Source organism: Cajanus cajan, chromosome 11 (assembly GCF_000230855.2).
Source record: "Cajanus cajan strain Asha chromosome 11, NIPB_CcT2T_4, whole genome shotgun sequence".
Classification (NCBI taxonomy): Eukaryota; Viridiplantae; Streptophyta; class Magnoliopsida; order Fabales; family Fabaceae; genus Cajanus; species Cajanus cajan.
In genome coordinates this window covers 35,377,941-35,396,086 of record NC_138527.1, presented here as the reverse complement: position 1 = coordinate 35,396,086, position 18,146 = coordinate 35,377,941, and the positions used below count along the sequence as shown (strand labels likewise).

The window sequence follows — 18,146 nt, the reverse complement described above, 5'->3', positions numbered from 1 at the left end:
TTTACCTATAGAGAGATTAGTAAATAGAGTTTGTAAATTTCTTTAAAAAAAATAAATATAAAAATTAAAACAAATATTTTTTGAAATTATATAAACTAAAAAAATAAATTTTAAACTTAAGAAACTAAAAATAAATTTATCTTAAATTTAAAGTATTAAAAATATATTTAAATCTTGTATTAATTATTAATCTGTAGTTAATAATGTCAAAATATTACTTAAATTCTTCTCTCAAACAATTTCATAAAGTCATTGAAATGTTTAATAGTACTAATCCTACTTAAGAAACAAATTAACCATACTTATAACTTAATTAACCACATATACAAAATAAACGCAAATGTACGATAATCATTACTCCACCGCAAATAGGCCCGTTTAAAGATAGCTAACAGCTTATGCTTTGCTTACTAGTAATATGCCACATTTTATTGGCAAGTTTTCTACTCTGTTGATAAAAATTATCAACAAAAAGCATGAAGCCAAATCCTTTATTTATATCCCCTAGACCTTCTATCATTGTTTTAATGAATTTTAAGAAAATTTCAAAGCCTCCAAATAAGGTGATTGGTTAAGACTAAAAGAGATATACATGCACGACAAAGGAAAGAGCAAGACAATTGCTTATTCATCTTAATATATACAGAACAAAAGCAAGTATTAAGTACAGCTATTTTTTTTTTTCATGCGTGTATATCACTTCTTATATATCCTTACCTTTGGTGTATGTGAACATATATGATTTTGCCTAATTGAGCTTAGACAGCAAAAAGAGGCAACTAGAAGAAAGGAGGACAGAGGCACAGAAGCATAGCAAGTCCACAGGAGTGTTTATAGCAGCCTTCTTACTTTTATCAAACAACCCAATCAGAAGCAGCATCACTATCACGTGACCAAGCTTTGTTTTCAGTTCATTCACAGTTTTTATATCCAGCCATTTTGGTCGTTCCTGAAAAGGAAAAGAAACAGAGAGAAACTAACATTAGCACCCAGTATATTAAGAGAGAGAAATCCCTTAGCCAGTGATGTGTGGACACATAAATAGGTATATTGGGACTGTTTAGATAAGTTACTCTATAAAGTATAAACACTAGTAGAACAGAAAAATAGGAAAGAAAATCAAAATAAGTTTCTCCATAAGTTAAAATTAGCTTATATATGCATGAATTCAAAGTAAGTTTCTTGAGAAGCTAATAGAGAGAACTTCTATAAATTAACTTATATATAAATTAATTTTAGCTAATAGAAAAACTTATTTCGTTTTTTCTTTCATATTTTACTCTCTTATAAGTATTTCTTAAGAAATTTATCCAAACAAGTTCATATTAAGAAAGCCAAGGCTGCAAGATCTGGTAATTAATATAAACACTAATACTTTAATTTACTTTACGTATTTGTATCTATATCCGATATTGATACTCTTAGATATTTTACTGAGATATATCAGTGAAGTATTCTTTTAAATGATCTAAATGCAGAAGAGAGGCAGTAGCCAGTAGCAATACATAGAACATAAAATCCTACTGACTTAGATAAGGTTGACCAAGAAACAGAATGTCCCAAAGCTAACCTTTAGAGTGAATAAACCAAAGAGATTTGATCTTTCAGACGGTTTTTGATCTGGAAGAGAAAGATTACTGACAAAGAGCTCATAGAGACCCATTCCAAAGACCAGCATCACAGTTCCTAAAAGATAGACATCTAGATGGACAATAAAGCAAAAGTTAGAAATAAGATAAAGCACAAAGAATAGATAAGAAATCCTCTTAGAACAACAAAGTTCCAAACACAAATAAAAAAGAATAGCTTAAAAGAGCACTACAGTACCTCTGTAAATCCTTTAGATAAACCTCAAGAAACAAATGTGCCTAATGCCTTACCTTAAATTATGCCAAAATGCCCTTTTGTGAAATGCTACAAATTGAATTTCATTGATGACAGGGACTAATGCAATTTAGCATCAAGGACAGTGAAAATGAAGATAAGAAGAACCCAATTGCACAAATTTATAGGAGTTTAACTTTAGAGACACTCACCAATAGCTTCTATTAGCGTTTGGATTACTTTACTGCGGTTTACAAAGTATTGCAAAAACGACGATGTAACATATGTGCAGCCCTGCGTGTTAAAGGATCAATAAAATAAAATTATGCATTAAATCAAAATTCATCCCATGTTGCTTAATCATTTGAAATCGATTCAATTAACTCAATCATTTTAAGCAATTGAAATATCTTTTTAAGCATACTGTTATTCAATTTTTCATTTCAAATCTAGAAACTTTCCTTTCCTTTATTTTTCCCAACTTTCCATGTCTCCTTCCCACCCATTTCATTTTTCCACATAGGCCTTCATCACCTCATAGAGATATGAATGGTATAAGGGAAGCACAAATTCATACAAGAGGCTGTTTGTATACATTTCAAAATTGAAAGAAAATGTTAGGAAATCGATAATATTCCCATGATCGGATGCTAGAGTCACCCCCTGAATACTCATAAGATGTATGCAGAGAAAAAGACAGCAGTGACCAAGCATTATGAACCAAGGAACCAGGGGAGCATAATAGCAAAATATACAAATGAACTAGCTGAGATTAGATACATGTTTTAGTAGCATCATTGAGACATTTCTTATGGAAATGATCGCAGGGCTATTGAGAAAAATCCAAGTTTCAAATCAGATAGAGATATGTTCAAAATAGAATTTATAATTAGAAGAATTAAATTATGCCGAGCTCCGAAATTTTAAGTTGGTCTAAGGGGATTTATAACCTTCCCTAACTAATATCCGATTAAAGGCAAACAATAATCAGGTAAATTTGACCATATACAAATAGCATCCACAACTTTGAGAAAGTAAATAAGAATGCATAAAAACCATACCTTAATAAAACACAGAAATGATCCAATTAAAGATCCAAACACTCCTAGAATTGCCATAAACCGGCATCTATAAATCGCCTACACAACCAATCACCAAAAAACAGAACAATCAACAACCATATTCAAAACATTAAAAAAAAAAAAAAAACAAAGCTGTATTCATCAATTCTCACCTTCTCAATGCCTTCCTCTAGAGCTTCCAACTTTTCCGGAAGCTCCTGAGTCACAACAGAATCAAAACCGGAATTGGAAGCAACATGCGGCGGCGAAGAAGGATTCGCCGCCGCAGAAGAAACCGCAGCTCCCGAGTTGCTGCAAGCGCAACCGGGGAGCCTGAGGCTTTGGTAGCCCAACACAGGGACCCTTTTTCCATTGGAGTTAAAGACAGAATTTTGGGTGCGGAGTAACAGTGTTGAGGCTGTGGAGAAAGGTGTACGAAGCAATGTGTGTGAGAGTTTCATGGTGGTGTGGGTAAGACAGTGTTGTGTTGAATGTGTGAGCCACAAAATATGGAGTTGCAGGTACAGTGAATATGTGTTGTGACACTAGTCACAATGTGATAGTAAGAGTGAGACTTTGACGGAACCTATCTGCTACACTTGGAACACACTTACAGCATACCCATCATTTCGTCCAACCATAAATATCTGCACGGACCTGCGACGTTGCAAACCTGGAATTTCCCCCGTACACGTGTTTCCTAACTTTGCTCACTGCTCACTGCCGCCAAACTCTACATAAAACGCTACACCTTCCGTTTTTTTTCCATAGTCGTTAAAGTTTTACACGAAACTTAAAAAAATATTAAAATTTTAATTTTTAAAAATATTTGTTACTTACTTTCTTATTCTACCATCTATTTTTTTATAATATTTCATTGAAAACATATTATCCTTTTAAATACAACATTAACTTCACATAAGTGATTAGAGAAAAAATAAGTAGACATTAGAAATAAATTGACACAATATTCAGTAAACATATATTAATTATCAAAGGTAAAAATGAAAAAAATTAATAACTCATTGATTTTAGTAAAATAACAATGAAAAAAAAATTACAAATTCTGATAAAACGACTATGAATAAAAAACGGAGAGAGTACAAAATATTACTCCCTCCGTTTTTTATTTATAGTCATTTAAGGTTTTGCACAGGACTTAAGGAAATAATTGATATTTTAATTTTTAAAAATATTTATTACTTACTTTCCTATTTTACCCTCTATTTTTTTATAATATTTTGTTAGAAACATATTGGTCTTTTAATTGTAACATTAACTTTACATATGTAGTTGGAAAAAAAAATAGATAGATATTAGAAATAAATAGATACATTGTTCAGTAAACATACATTAATTATTAAGGATAAAAATGAGAAGAAAAAAAATTAATAAATTATTGATTTTAGTAAAATGATAATGAAAGAAAAATGACAAATTTTGACAAAACGACTATAAATAAAAAACGGAAGGAGTATGATAAACAACATTCTTCGTTATTACATGTTCCTAAATTTTTACAGATTCTTTTATTAGATTCTTATTAAATTCTTAGTTTTTTTTAATATTTTTTTAATTAAATCTCCAAGATTAACAATTTATTTAGGGTCGAAAAAACTCTACAAATTTTTTTGATATATATAAATAATAACACAAAATAATAATATAATATGATTAGTCAAGTATGCATATATTAAACGTATTTTTTGTAAAATTTCGCATATAAATTAGGGAAAAAGTCAAAATTTTCTATAATCTAATAAATTTTAGGCCTATAAATAATTTGGGCCGGCCCACGAAGTCCGAACTCAGGAGGCCCAATTCGGATCATCACTCTCAATCTCTAATGGACCTGCTTTATTGGTATGCTCTGAATAGAGATCCACAGATAAGGGATTCAAGCCCCCATCTTATATATATATATATAAGTATGGACACTCATGAATTTCAATGTATGTGCAAGTACAACGTTTTTGGTTTTGCAATAAATTATTTAACAAATAATTAAATATAAGAAATAAAAATGTTAGACAAATTAGCAAAGCAAAGCCATTGGTGACTAAAGCTTGAAAGCCAGGAAATCTGCAAAGAAAAGAGCAAGTGAGCCGGTATTTGGCACGCAAGTTTGGTATTTACTTTTTCTAATATAGTATACTAATATTTACGAACCATTTTTTATCTCATTATTCTTCCACAATTTTTCGCTTTAACTCAAGAAGAACACACCTCATCACGCATTCACCTTTAAAAATAACTGGAATTGATGTTTAAATCTTGAGTTATAAGTATGGATAAAAGTGAAAAGAAGGAATGCATAGTTATTAAGAGTTGTCCGTAGAGACTTTAGAAGAACATTAAAGACGAAGATACCTTGTTGGGGAGAAAGAAAGAAAAAATAAAAAGGAGGAGAGTAGGGCAATAGCAGAAGGTGGTATAGGAGAGAAATGCTTAAACGCTAGGAAAGGAAGATACCAAAACCTTGGGAGGAATAAGAGATATCTTTGTGCAGTTCCCCATCTCCTCCCTCTGCATAAAACTCCGAAACACATGGCTTGATTTCCTGCTGACGAGTGCAGCACAGCACCCTGCAGGCTGCTCCCTCCATGCCCTCCCACCGCGACCACGGCCACGCGGCCGAGCACCACCAGCCCAGGCTCAGAAGAAGACTCGTCAACACCCACCACAGCGCCAACACGCACCCCTTGATCTGGCTCGCCGCCATCCTCTGCACCGTCATCGCCATCGGCGTTGTCATAGCCGGCATAGTTGTCTTCGTGGGCTACGTCGTCATCCACCCCAGAATCCCCGTCATCAGCATCACCAACGCCCACCTCGACCTCCTCAGCAACGACTACGCCGGCCTCCTCCAGACGCAGCTCACCATCATGGTCCTCGCGCAGAACGGCAACGCCAAGGCGCATGCCACCTTCTCCGACGTCCGCTTCAACCTCAGCTACCAGGGCCAGGCCATCGCCGTCATGGTCGCCGGCATCATCGAGGTCCCCAAGAACAGCTCCCAGACGCTGCGCTATGTCGTTCAGAGTAAGTCAATCCCGTTGACTCCCGAACAGATGGAGGAGGTGGACCAGTCGTGGAAGCGTGACATCATCGGCTTCGACGTTAAGGGAAGCGCCAGGACGCGGTGGAGGGTAGGGCCCTTAGGTTCGGTTAGGTTCTGGTGCAACTTGGAGTGTCAACTCAGGTTTCACCCTTCCAATGGGAGTTACATTAAACACTCCCGCTGCACCTCCGAGTCCAAATGATTCTTTCTTCATTAATCGCTCTCTTTCGCATTGTAAACATAACACACGACCACAATTCCACAAACAAACTCGATCCCAACGTATTTTCCTACCTTTTTTTCTTCACCAACTAGATTTTACGGGTAATAAAACTGGGTATCTTTTAGATTCTTTGCTTTTGCAGGACATATTATTTTTCGATCCTGCTATCGGCCACGCTTTTTAGGAAGCTTATGCCTTTAATGCTACTGAATAATTGATGTTCTTCACCTTGTGTGGAACAAGTTATCGAGTTATAGATGTTTTCGGAAAAAAAAAGACAAAAGGTTAACTTATCAAAGTTTGTCTGCTACAACATTCCTTGTTCTTCTTCCTTTATTCATTGGGATTTTTGTAGGTGGCTGTCAACACGTAGGAAAAGGATACAAATTAAAGTTAAAGAAACCAATTAATCGAGTTCAAAGAAGAAGAAAAATATTGGTTTAATTTATCTCTTAATTATCATATGGATGGACAAGACTTGGTTTATTTTACTGGACATATATATATATAAAATAAAATAAAAAGTATCAATAATAGATTCAAAGGCTAGAGTAGTTTAAGTTATACCGGTTCAAGTTAAATTCGACTCAAATGTTTTAAATAATATTTCAGTTATAATCTTGTAAATGAAAAAGAAAATGTGGTCGCACGGGAAGAAAAACTCCATTAAAGTTTATTGGTAGCTTACAAAGTTAATAAATACACTTTTGTTTTTCTCATTTTATGGAACTAAATCCCTTACCCTATATACAATGAGAATTAAGTAGAAGTGCATATTGCAGATTAGGAAATTTGTTGGTTGAATATTTGATGTTTGGCTTGTGAGAAGCCATATAATTTCCTTCAGAGCTAAGAAAACCCGCAAAAAGAGAGAAAACTTGTGAAATTTGATTAACATTTTAGCACCACCAAAAATAGAGATTGAACCGGATGGAAGACACTAGAAAATGCAGTCATACCTAATGCCACACTAAAAGGGTGTCAAACATTGAACCTTTACCTCTTTTTGCTACCTTTCTATATAACATGGTTTTCCTCTCAGGCCTTGTAAGTAATAGGTGTCAATCGCAGCCTTACTTTCCCCAAGTTATATGTTGCGCGAGAGTAACACATGACACACCTTTTATTTTGGCCTAAAATATGTGATAAAATATGTGATAATGCATTCACCAAGTTCATGGGCGTCACATATTTTTAACAAATGAATCGGTTGGAAGTTACGAGAATGTCCGATTACTAGTTCCCAAACCTAAAAATAAAGCAATGGATACTTTTATGTTGCACCAAATACATGGAATGAAATAATGTGTTGACTCAAAATAATCTTAATTCTTAGATGATTCAAATTTTCCAAAATTGAAAGATTAGTCCTTCAACTCATACGAAAAATAAATTACCGGAAGATATAAGAAATTATATATATATATATATGTGTGTGTGTATATATATATTATTGAAAAACAAAATCTTGATTTTGAAAAATTGGGAGTGACGGGAGATGTGGAATAAGATTTGGTCAGACTGTGTTTGATGATGATTTAGAAAACGATTTAAGTTTCGTCAGGATAATTAAAGTGTAATTTTTGAAGAGTTATTTTGTTCAATATTATAAATAAGTTTGACCAAAACAGTGGTGGATCATTACTCATAGTTATTTTGTTCAATGTTATAAATAAATTTGACCAAAACAGGGGTGGATCATTACTCATTCTGCAACGAAACAGAGCAAGAATAAAGAACCCAGGAGAACAGGGATACTCATGAGAGCTTCAACATGACACGTGATTCTCCACTGAGAAATGACGTGAAAGTTTTTAATTAATACAATCTTTCATGAAAGATGCTATCATTGGATTAACGTGTGTTTGTTTCTAGATCATATTATTTAACTATTATCTTATTTTTAAATACATAAAAAAAAAATAACAATGATATGAAGTTAACATTTGAACTTAAAATTTTGTACGGAATATCACAAATTCTTTCCACTAGTCTTAGCAGGCTTTCTTTAAGAAATTTAGTGTTTCTAAATACATAATCTTAATTAAAATATAAAAAGAACTACCTAACGGCCTATACTTGATTGTTCTAATTTAAAAGAAATGTCAACTTGTACCAAATATTTAACCTACAAAAGAAAGAATCTTAAATTAATCATGACGATTTAATTTTAATTAAGCTTAAAATATGTAAATTAAAATTATGAAAGTTGTATATTAAACTTTAATAATTTTAATTTATAACAAAATAAATAAATTATATTATACATAGAGATGAAAATAAGTCAAATCTTAAATAGTCTATGATTTGACCTTACTTGTTATATTTAAAAAAAGATGTTAGATTTAAATTTTTAAAAAAATTATTTATTTTATCAAAAAAAACAAGTCTAGTAGGCATATTTATCTATTTCTATATGGAGAAAGATCAAATGATTCAAGAGTAACTCTACGTAAAGTTATTTTACTCTATATATTAAATTTTAACGATTTAACCGTTTAATACATAAATCAAATCTATACATTTAAAAAAAATTAAAACTATTTAATACTTCATCTTTTTAATTCAATCAATATATATATATATATATATATATATATATATGAGGAGGAATCAAATTATTATAATAAGTTTCAATAATTAATGATATAAGATGAATTTCAACAATCAAACCATTAAATTATAAATTTTTAATGTGGAAATCAAGTCTACAAATTAAAAAAAAAAAGTGATAAATATTTGATATTTTATTTTGTTATTTTAATTGAGAAATAATCATAAAAATATTTTATAAATTAATTTAAATTTATATAATGAAGTATTATATAATTTTTTAAAACTTTATAAACTTGATTTATACATTAAAAACTTTTAATTTAACGATTAAATTATTAAAATTTAATATTTGATCTTTCATATATATATAAATATAATAAAAAACTTGAATTATCAATATTTATTACACTTAAATATTTTATATTTCTTGTTCATATAAAATCAAGATATTAAAAATTAAAATTATAGTAGTCATATTTTTATTAACTTTTTTCTTTCATCTTTATGATTAATTATTTAAAATACTTTAAAGGCAATATATGAAATATTTAAAAAGTTTTTTTCTTGATAAGATTATCTTTTTTCACTATTAAAATCTTTGAGTTTAATATACATAAATATGCATAAGTTTTCCTTTGATTAATTTTTTATTTCTTATTTTAAACTCTAAATTCAAAATAGTAATAATAGAGTAAATTGTTTTTTATTATGTAAATTGAAAAAAAAAAGACTCTTCAAAAATATGATTATTAACTTATTTAAATTAAATTTATTATTTTATTTAATATTGTTAATGAAAAATAAATTTTTAAATAAATTAATAAATCAATCTTTTAAAAGGTTTAAATCAATAAAAAGAATATATATGATAAGTAATATTTCAAATTTAAATTTTATAAAAAAAAATTGTATATTCAAAATCTGAGCTCCACGATTCTCATCCAAAATATATATATTATCGACATCGATAAGCTATCTTTACGGGAGAATTTTTTAATTCTCCTGAGGTTCTGGTTTAGGCTTGTACACAAAATCTATAACCGTTATTTTTTTCTTCTAAGAAAATTATCAAATATATTTCATTTTTCTCGTCTCATCTTATTTCTCAATTCTCAACGTGTCTATACCTTAAAATATGATATAATAAAAGAGATGGATAAAAAAAAAATAAAAGGTGTCATTTGTGTTTGGAAATGCTGGATATCTAATTATGATAACTATAGTATGAATGGATAATGGATTAATGTTTTTTCCTTTGTTTGTTTCTTGGACAATTGATTGATGTTACCTTAACACATATATATCTTACACTTTACGTGGCACATTGAGAACGCTTTCATTGCCACCTATACTTCATGCACTCCCTTCAAACTCACTCTACATTTGCCTTTTCATGCTTTTCTTCGTTTCCTTGTCTTTCAGCTTTTTCTTCTGCTCAGCTCAGCTCTATTGTTTTCATCCTTTCCTATTTGCATGCAGTGTAAGTGTTGGTTACTCTCTTCCTTCCAATGGATTTGTTTGCGATCAGCTTCGATTTTTTCCTTTTTTTTTTTTTTATCGGTTTTGCTTGATCATTTCGGAATTACGTTTGAAAGGTTTAATCTTCTCTTTTATTTGACTTCTGGGTTGCTCGGATTTGAGTTTTCAGTTCAAACCCAAATTTGTTTTCAGGTTTTAATTATCTGGGCTTTGTTCATTTCATTCGTGCCAAACTATTCCTCTGAAAAGAAAATTGCATTTGTTTTGTAAGCATGCTACTCAGTATTCTGCTTAACTAAATGTAAACTATTCTATCAGTATAGTTCTTTCAAATGATAAATTCTATCATAAATACACACAATTCTATCGGTTTTCTGCTTAAGAAAAATCCATGCAGTCGACCACGCCTGCTAGTATAAGGGGCTTTATTGTTGTTATATTGTTGGTAAATTAAATCAAGACCAGCAGCTATAATTGAGATTTGAGGCTAATAATTTGAATTTTCAGATAGTTCTTTCAAATGATAAATTGTTAGGAATTAGGCAAGGGAAAAATTGTTGGGACAGTTACTTAAAGGGATCAATTAGATAAATAAGGGGAGTAAAGGGAAAGGAGGCATTCTAACTTGTATCATTTGAGAGAACTGTGCAATAGCTCTGTTGGGCGTCTCTATCCAAAACCGTAGAGTATATAGGCACATCTCTTATATATCTTTCATTGAGTCATTTCCTAACTTATGTTGCACTATACACGCGCTCCTGAATTTCCAACAGAAGCCATCAAGTATTTTACTGAAAAGCTTTTCAGTTGTAAGGTGAGATGGATTTCTTATTTCTATTATGAAGTCTTATAGTTCCACCATTGCCACCTAAGGTGTGTGCTTAACTCTAGTTAGTCCAGTGAAGCTAAACATTCCCGTTGTTTATATTCACCATTGCTGTTTAGTCCCCAATAATTTTTTTCTCGTGGATTTATTGATCTTGCAGGATGATGGGATTATTTTTTATGGTATTTGTCTGAGGGGATATTTTATGGTTTTGCTTTTAGTTATTACTCAAAAAGCCTCTTAATCATTGAAGTATGTTTGTGCTATATAAGTTGTTATTTCTTATCTTATTTTATCGATGTAGGACTTATTTGTATCCCAAAACTCCTTCTCTCAAACAAGAGACCTAACTTAATCATTAAAGTATGTTTGTGCTATATAAGTTGTTATTTCTTATCTTATTTTATCGATGTGGAACTTGTTTGTATCCCAACAATTTTCATGCAGCGGAATCTGTCTTTGTATATCACATTATATGTTATGAGTTACGAGAGGTTATTGGTTGTCACCGAATCCAACCTGCGGCTTTGATACCAAAGATGGAGATATTTTTTATGGTATTTGTCTGAGGGGATATTTTATAAGTTATTTTCATAAAGTTATTACACAAACATACTCCACAATGATAAGATATTGTCCGCTTTGAGCCTTAGTCCTCACGATTTTGCTTTTGGTCATTACCCAAAAGGCCTTTTAATCATTGAAGTATATTTGTGCTATATAAGTTGTTATTTTTTTATCTTATTTTATCAATGTAGGACTTGTTTGTATCTCAACACAGGATGCTGTGATAAAATGTGTTGGTGCAACATCATGGAACTTTTCAACATGTAATGATTGAGGAGGAAGAAGAGCACTCATACTACTGACTAATGGCAATGATTTCTGAGCTATTGACTAACGTAACACTCTTGGTGACATGGCCTTTCTCTCTACTTAAGTTGGCATGCTTGTTTGGTATCAGAATAGCCTTAATTGTGATATATACTTGGACGGAGTTGATCAGGACTACAATTAACTTCCATGCAAACATAATCTTGAGAATAACCACATGGATATTTGGGATTTTCTCCCTGCCTGCAAGAGCTTTGGATGTCTTTCAAAGGGAGAGGCAGGTTAGTTTTCATTCTGTAGTTGTATTTGTTTTGTTATGATATGGACAAAACTTAAATACAATATCATAGGTATTGTTGATATTGATTTGATCAGAATTTGAGTTTTTTATCTCGATAAGACACTAATAGGTTCCAACTGATATGATAACAAAAATTTAAGAAAGATTCAACAAACTGAAAAGAATTTAGGCATGAGCCTCTGTGTATGATTGAGCAATGCTGCTGATCATTACAACTAGAGAAATACAATAAGGTATTCAAGAGATCTCTCCTCTCCTAACAACTTCTAAATAACTTCTTAACCTCCAACTAACTCCCTTCCCTAATTAAAAACTATTTGGTTACAATTGAGTTTCCTCCTCTATGCCTTACTTACACCCTCTTAATCATTGGTCTTTTTTGAGACACGTTGAAATTTAACAAATCTTCTATTACATATATTATCGAAGTAAAACTTCAATTTTGATTGGAGAACAATAGTAATAACACCTATAGTACTACATGTAAGTTTTATTCTTATGATATTTACCTCTTGCACAATGCAATTCGATTTTCCTTGAATTAAAACATGTCTAATTTGCAATTACAAGATTTGGTATGAGCATAATACATTTCATTTTGCTCAAAATATTGGAGATAATACGATTCCAACACTTTCACTTCTGTATTGCTGAAGGATGGTATAGGTCTCTAGCTAGAACTAGTGCTTAATGAATAGGCTTATGTGTTGAGTGAAATCTGATTATTTAGCACTAAAGATAATTACAATCAGATAAATTTAACCTAACATTGGATCAAGAAGAGGAAGATGTTAGTATCAAATAAAATAGTAAAAGTGAGGTAGAAAAAGGGAGGTTGCTTTTGGTTTATAATGGGAGAAGGAATGTATAGAGAAAGAGGCTGGGAAAGGGGCAGAACACCATAAGGAACCATACCTTTGATAGGATAAAATACATGTGAATTTTTGTTTCATTTGGTCAGCATCTGTTTTTGCCTTTTGATCTTCTTCTTTTCATTTATTATATGAGGATCATCCTAGTTACCAAGAAAAGGGATAAGAATGGGCGTGGGGTAGGTTTGTGCTGTTAGAGTGGCCTCCTCCTTTTATTCTTCTAAGCATGAAGTTTATCTTATTTTAAGATCCATATGGTGGTTATGTTGTTATGCAGCTGGAACAAAAACTACATGAAATGCAGTTAGAGCTGGAGAATCTAGTGTGGGATAAGAAGAAACTTCAAGAACATTTTCAAATGGCTGTCAAAGAGCGCAAAATGATGGAGATACTTCTATCAAGTCTTGAAGAGGAGCATGATATGGTCATTGCAAAAATTGAAAAGTTAGAGGGAAAGGTAAATAGTTTATATAAAAACTGATCAGTCTTGGTGCTACCTGTTTGAAGTCTTATAGTTGAGCATATGATAAGGATCTAAATCCTTGTTCCTTAATAAATTAAAATGCTTGAGAACATTTTCTGTTATGAAATTTACTTCAATATACTTTGCATTTAAAAGTCTAATAGATTAACATAGTAACAGACCCGGAGACTACTGTTTTTAATTTATATATCCTGGTCTGTGATTTCTTATTTCTAGACAGTAATTGTAATTGAAGTTTTCCCCTCTGGAAAATCTGCAAACTAGAAAATCAAAACCTATACTATTTACATATAAAAATAACACAAATTTTATAGATAACAATATAACATGTACGATTTAATAATCAACGGATATTATCACGTGTTGTGTTACTACAGTAGTACACTTTAAAAGAGGCTTCAAAATATGTAGTAAGTGTTCTAAGTTGCATAGACTTAGCTTCAGGTTGACCCTAAACAAGAAGCAAAATGTTAATATCTGCAATCATTCAATACCATTCTTAGGTAACTAATTAATGAAGTTGTCAAGATTGACAAATAATTAGCCAAAGTGTGATAAAATTTTATTAGAAAACACCATCCATATTTCTGTAATTTAAGATTTTCTGAAAGTTGGGATTATTTTCATTGGATTCAAAGGTTGCAAAATAGATATTCAGCAACATGACATTGGTAAATCTACTTGTTCTTGGCGGTTTTCTACTAATTATAATGGCCTTTACTGTCACTGTTCTATCCAATTCTCCACTTGCTTTATCAAATGGGTATTCAAGCATCTCCAATTATATCCATCTGCAGCAAGGGTTTCCTCATTTAATTAATGCTCTATTTTTCACTCTTGTCTCGTTGACAGTTGCGAGATAAGACAAATGAAAATCTTCGGCTCAAGGAACTTCAATCCAAGGGATACTGGAGCTCCAAGGACCAAAACAACACTGACAGAATCCAAACCATTGATGACAGCAACTACAACATTTTCCATCCTATCCTCTCACGGAATTCCAACTACAGCGGGAGTGGAATTGCCCTCCAAGATCTTCTAAGGCGCAAAGATCTTTGGGAAGATGAGAGCAAAACCAGAAGTGAGTTGCTCAAACTCTTGAAAACTGAACCCAAATCCGGTCCGGTTAAGCCAGAAATGATCTCAAAGGATGCAGAAATGAGCAAAGCACTAGACCATCATCGAGACGTTGCTCTTTCTCAATCACTTTTCAGTGCTATTATGTCACTTGTGGTTGGAATCACTGTGTGGAAAGCTGAGGACCCTTGCATGCCTCTTATAGTGGCTCTCTTTGCCGTAGTAGGAATGTCCTTGAAGAGTGTGGTGCAGTTTTTCTCCAACATTAGAAACAAACCCGCATCTGATGCTGTTGCTCTCTTAAGCTTCAATTGGTTTATTCTCGGCACTCTAACCTACCCTACGTTACCAAGGGTTGCACGTATGCTAGCTCCAATAGTGTTGAGTCTTATGGACCAAACCATGAACCGGTTCGCTCTCCTTTCATTAGCTTGACATGGCTTCTTTTTTTCTTTTTTCTTTCCTTTTCTGTTGTGCTATACTATGTGCAGTATAATCTGAATTGAGTCCTTTTTACTATGTTGTGCGTTTCTTACAGCTTGTACAATATGAGGAATCTTTGTAATTTGATTTTCTGTGTTGAGATATTCTGTTTTCTCAGTTTGCAGCTCGCAAACATAAAAGGGAAATGGGATATCAGTTTTGTTTTCTTTACCATTTTGCAGAGTTCAGTTAGAACTTTTGTTTTTGTCAACTTTGTTTAATGTTCCGCAGGATTGATTAAGGATCATGTAGGTTTTATTTATTCACTTATATACAAATATATATACAAAGTGAGAGAAGAAGGAAATAGTCATTTTATGATATTGTTCTATTGTTTATATAGTTTCTTTTGCCCTAAGATACACTTTTGGTCCCTAATGTGAGACTTCTATGACATCTGTTACAATTTTTACATGTCAGACCAAGTTAGTGTGTTAAATTGATGACTAACTTGATCTATCAAAAATACTATGAGGGATAAAAGAAAAAAAAAAAGAAAAAAACACTTTAGAGACCACACTTAGATTAAAATGTAGAACGGGTCCAATGATGTATTTCAGTCTTGTTTATGATGTTTTCTACAATATTAAATTTTATTTTTCTCCATTTCTTTTTGTAACATCAATCATGTTATTTTACACTTTCTTTTCTTAAAAATATCTTTATGATATATACCACAATTTCTCCTGTTATATCACTTTCTCAAAATGAGAGGATCTGAATCAATCCAAATCCATTATTTAATTTTGTAATACCTCAATTTGTGGCTTTTAGGATGAGGTGCTAAAAGCAATGCATCAGTTTAACTTTACCACAACCGTCAACATCCCAATTTAGGATTTGCTTGTACTTTGCAAACGTTAAAAGTTCAGGCCTCCATCCAAAATTGCAACATTGTGCACAAAAATGTTTAGTCAGTTTAGACATTTTCAAAAGGCAACGAGACATGGAAACCTGCTGTTAGGCTGGGGTATGACTAATTGGTGTGGGGGTTGAGATTGGGGGTCCCACTAGGGATACATTTTCCTTGATTGTTCTATTATGAGGTAATGTAGTAGTTGCACCTTTAAGGCTCTTTATGGTAGGCCTAGATAAAGCAAGCATGAGAGAAAATGTGGCATAAGGCTTGCCTAGTGTTGTAAGCATATTATATGTCTAGCTAGATCATTCTATCCCACTTTGCCACTCCTGTCACCATCTTTCTAATATTGAATTAAGAAGTGGATGGTACTCGCGGGACCAAGCTTTTTTGGGTTGATTTGCCCTTACAACGTCAACGATCTACTTTGATAGGGCTAAAGAAAACACATAAGATGCATATACACATATACATGATACCGGTGACACGTTTTGAACAATATTTATCAGACATATCTAGACAAACATTCAACACGTATTCATTCTGTTACAATTAAATATTATTATTTCTTTGATTCGGACATCTCTCAAATATAGTTTGAACATATTTTTGACACACTTGAAAATGAATTGATATCTTCTTTCAGTTAAATACTTATTTAACACTTATTATATATATATTTGTGTTTGATGTCGATGTCAGAGTCGTGTTTTATAGTAAAGCAAGCGTGAAGTCGGTGTTAGTTTTTATCTTTCTGAAGCATATGCCTACATATTCCAATTAAAGCATGTGCTCTGTTTTGGGACACTTATCCATGAAAAGTGGCGATGAAGGGATTTGATTGATCAAACAACATTGTCGTATGTAACGCACTTTGCAAATAAAATATAACCCTTGTGCCATTAAAATGAATGACATAAATGAAGGTGATCTAGTTATGTGCAACCTACTCTACTTTTGGCATATATTCTATTTATATATGCTCTATTATCTTTGAATGGGAGAAAGCACTGTCTAGTGGTGGCTATGGAAGCAGAACTTAGCACCCACAAGTTTTACCAGGATTTCAGAAAAATTAAATAAGTAGAAAGGGGCTTTCTTTTTTCTTCTCTATTTGACGTAGGCATGTACTTATGCTTGTTTATAGGGATGGCAACGGGGCAGGTGGGGTACGGGTTTTATGATACCCGTCCCCGTACCCACGACACATATTCATCCCCGTACTTGTAGCTGTACTCGTTAGGTATGTGATTTTCATCCTTATTTTCATCCCCGTCGAGTATCAGGTATACCCATACCCATAAAAAATTATTTTTTTTTGCAAAAAAAATATATAATATTTTTAAATTATTTTTCTATTATATTATAATTATAATTAGATTATTTCTTTATTTCATATTTTAATTAAGAGATTTCTTAATAATTATACAACTATAAATATTTCACATTATAATAAATAATTACACATAATAAAATATTAAATGTTTTTAATATAATTAAATCGGGGATGGGTATGGGTACGGGACGGGTATGTATATATTCATACCTGTACCCGATTTTATTTATCGGGTTTTACTCGTACCCGTACCCATACCAGGTCAAACCAGATATTTTCTGTCAAAGTCGGAACTGATTCGAGTATTATCCACGAGTACAGCTTTATTTGTTATCCCTACTTGTTTACCATCATCTTTGGTTAAGAGAAGATGGATAAGAAACACAATGGAGAGAGTTAAAATATGTATTTTTCTTTCTAATATTTTTTATATATTTTATTTTTCACATATTTCTTTTTAATCAAACAATCAAATTTATTCTATTTCTTATTTATTTTTATTCACTTTTTATTTTTTTTTATTTTTTTACTCATTTCTCTCCTCTATACCATACAGGCAAACACATTAAGAGATTATTGTACAAATATACCATATTGGGTTAACAAATTAGTTGTAAGAACTTAATGGTCGTTTGCTTAAACTTAAAAATATATATATATGTAAAAAGTGGTTTTAGAAAAAATAATTGCTTTAAAAATGTATACAATTGTTTATTTTGAAAATAAGTAATTTAGATAAAAACACCCAAAAAAAATATAAATTTGTATATTTTAATAAAAAAAATTATTAAAAAAATTTAAACAAACGGGTTAGCTATGTAATTTATATTTTATATATAAAGATAAATCCTTATCTTCGTGTCCACATTA

General features: G+C 31.8%; 3 protein-coding genes across 5 annotated transcripts; 2 read left to right on the top strand and 1 right to left on the bottom strand.

The window, feature by feature from the left end:
* Positions 1-593: 593 nt before the first annotated feature.
* LOC109792362 (uncharacterized) lies at positions 594-3,501 on the bottom strand. Of its 2 annotated transcripts, XM_020351770.3 has the most exons (5): positions 3,059-3,500; positions 2,886-2,963; positions 2,037-2,118; positions 1,571-1,701; positions 594-949 (listed from the first exon to the last, which is right to left on the bottom strand). In XM_020351770.3, the coding sequence occupies exons 1-5, from the start codon at positions 3,344-3,346 to the stop codon at positions 749-751; spliced, it is 780 nt and encodes a 259-aa protein (XP_020207359.1). In that variant the 5' UTR covers positions 3,347-3,500; the 3' UTR covers positions 594-748. The 2 variants fall into 2 exon arrangements, with proteins under 2 accessions (XP_020207359.1, XP_020207360.1); XM_020351771.3 differs by lacking the exon at positions 2,886-2,963 and having other exon boundaries at positions 3,059-3,501.
* Positions 3,502-4,823: 1,322 nt separating this feature from the next.
* On the top strand, positions 4,824-6,462 carry LOC109792364 (NDR1/HIN1-like protein 12). Its single transcript, XM_020351774.3, has one exon. It carries the CDS (start codon positions 5,489-5,491, stop codon positions 6,146-6,148), a length of 660 nt encoding a protein of 219 aa, XP_020207363.1. The 5' UTR covers positions 4,824-5,488; the 3' UTR covers positions 6,149-6,462.
* Positions 6,463-10,051: 3,589 nt separating this feature from the next.
* On the top strand, positions 10,052-15,343 carry LOC109792363 (coiled-coil protein). Of its 2 annotated transcripts, none has more exons than XM_020351773.3 (4): positions 10,052-10,205; positions 11,789-12,145; positions 13,315-13,494; positions 14,374-15,343. In XM_020351773.3, exons 2-4 carry the CDS (start codon positions 11,903-11,905, stop codon positions 15,031-15,033), a joined length of 1,083 nt encoding a protein of 360 aa, XP_020207362.1. In that variant the 5' UTR covers positions 10,052-10,205; positions 11,789-11,902; the 3' UTR covers positions 15,034-15,343. The 2 variants fall into 2 exon arrangements, with proteins under 2 accessions (XP_020207362.1, XP_020207361.1); XM_020351772.3 differs by having other exon boundaries at positions 10,071-10,205; positions 11,812-12,145.
* The last annotated feature ends 2,803 nt before the right edge of the window (positions 15,344-18,146 follow it).

What these genes read in the sequence shown, in the direction of transcription:
- LOC109792362 (XM_020351770.3), bottom strand. Translation starts at nt 3,346, where the DNA reads ATGAAACTCTCACACACATTGCTTCGTACACCTTTCTCCACAGCCTCA. An exon ending in TAGAGGAAGGCATTGAGAAG is followed by an intron (nt 2,964 to 3,058) that starts GTGAGAATTGAT and finishes TTGGTTGTGTAG; the next exon opens with GCGATTTATAGATGCCGGTT. An exon ending in TTGGTTTATTCACTCTAAAG is followed by an intron (nt 950 to 1,570) that starts GTTAGCTTTGGG and finishes TTTCCTTTTCAG; the next exon opens with GAACGACCAAAATGGCTGGA.
- LOC109792364 (XM_020351774.3), top strand. Translation starts at nt 5,489, where the DNA reads ATGCCCTCCCACCGCGACCACGGCCACGCGGCCGAGCACCACCAGCCC.
- LOC109792363 (XM_020351773.3), top strand. Translation starts at nt 11,903, where the DNA reads ATGGCAATGATTTCTGAGCTATTGACTAACGTAACACTCTTGGTGACA. An exon ending in TCTTTCAAAGGGAGAGGCAG is followed by an intron (nt 12,146 to 13,314) that starts GTTAGTTTTCAT and finishes GTTGTTATGCAG; the next exon opens with CTGGAACAAAAACTACATGA. An exon ending in TTGAAAAGTTAGAGGGAAAG is followed by an intron (nt 13,495 to 14,373) that starts GTAAATAGTTTA and finishes TCTCGTTGACAG; the next exon opens with TTGCGAGATAAGACAAATGA.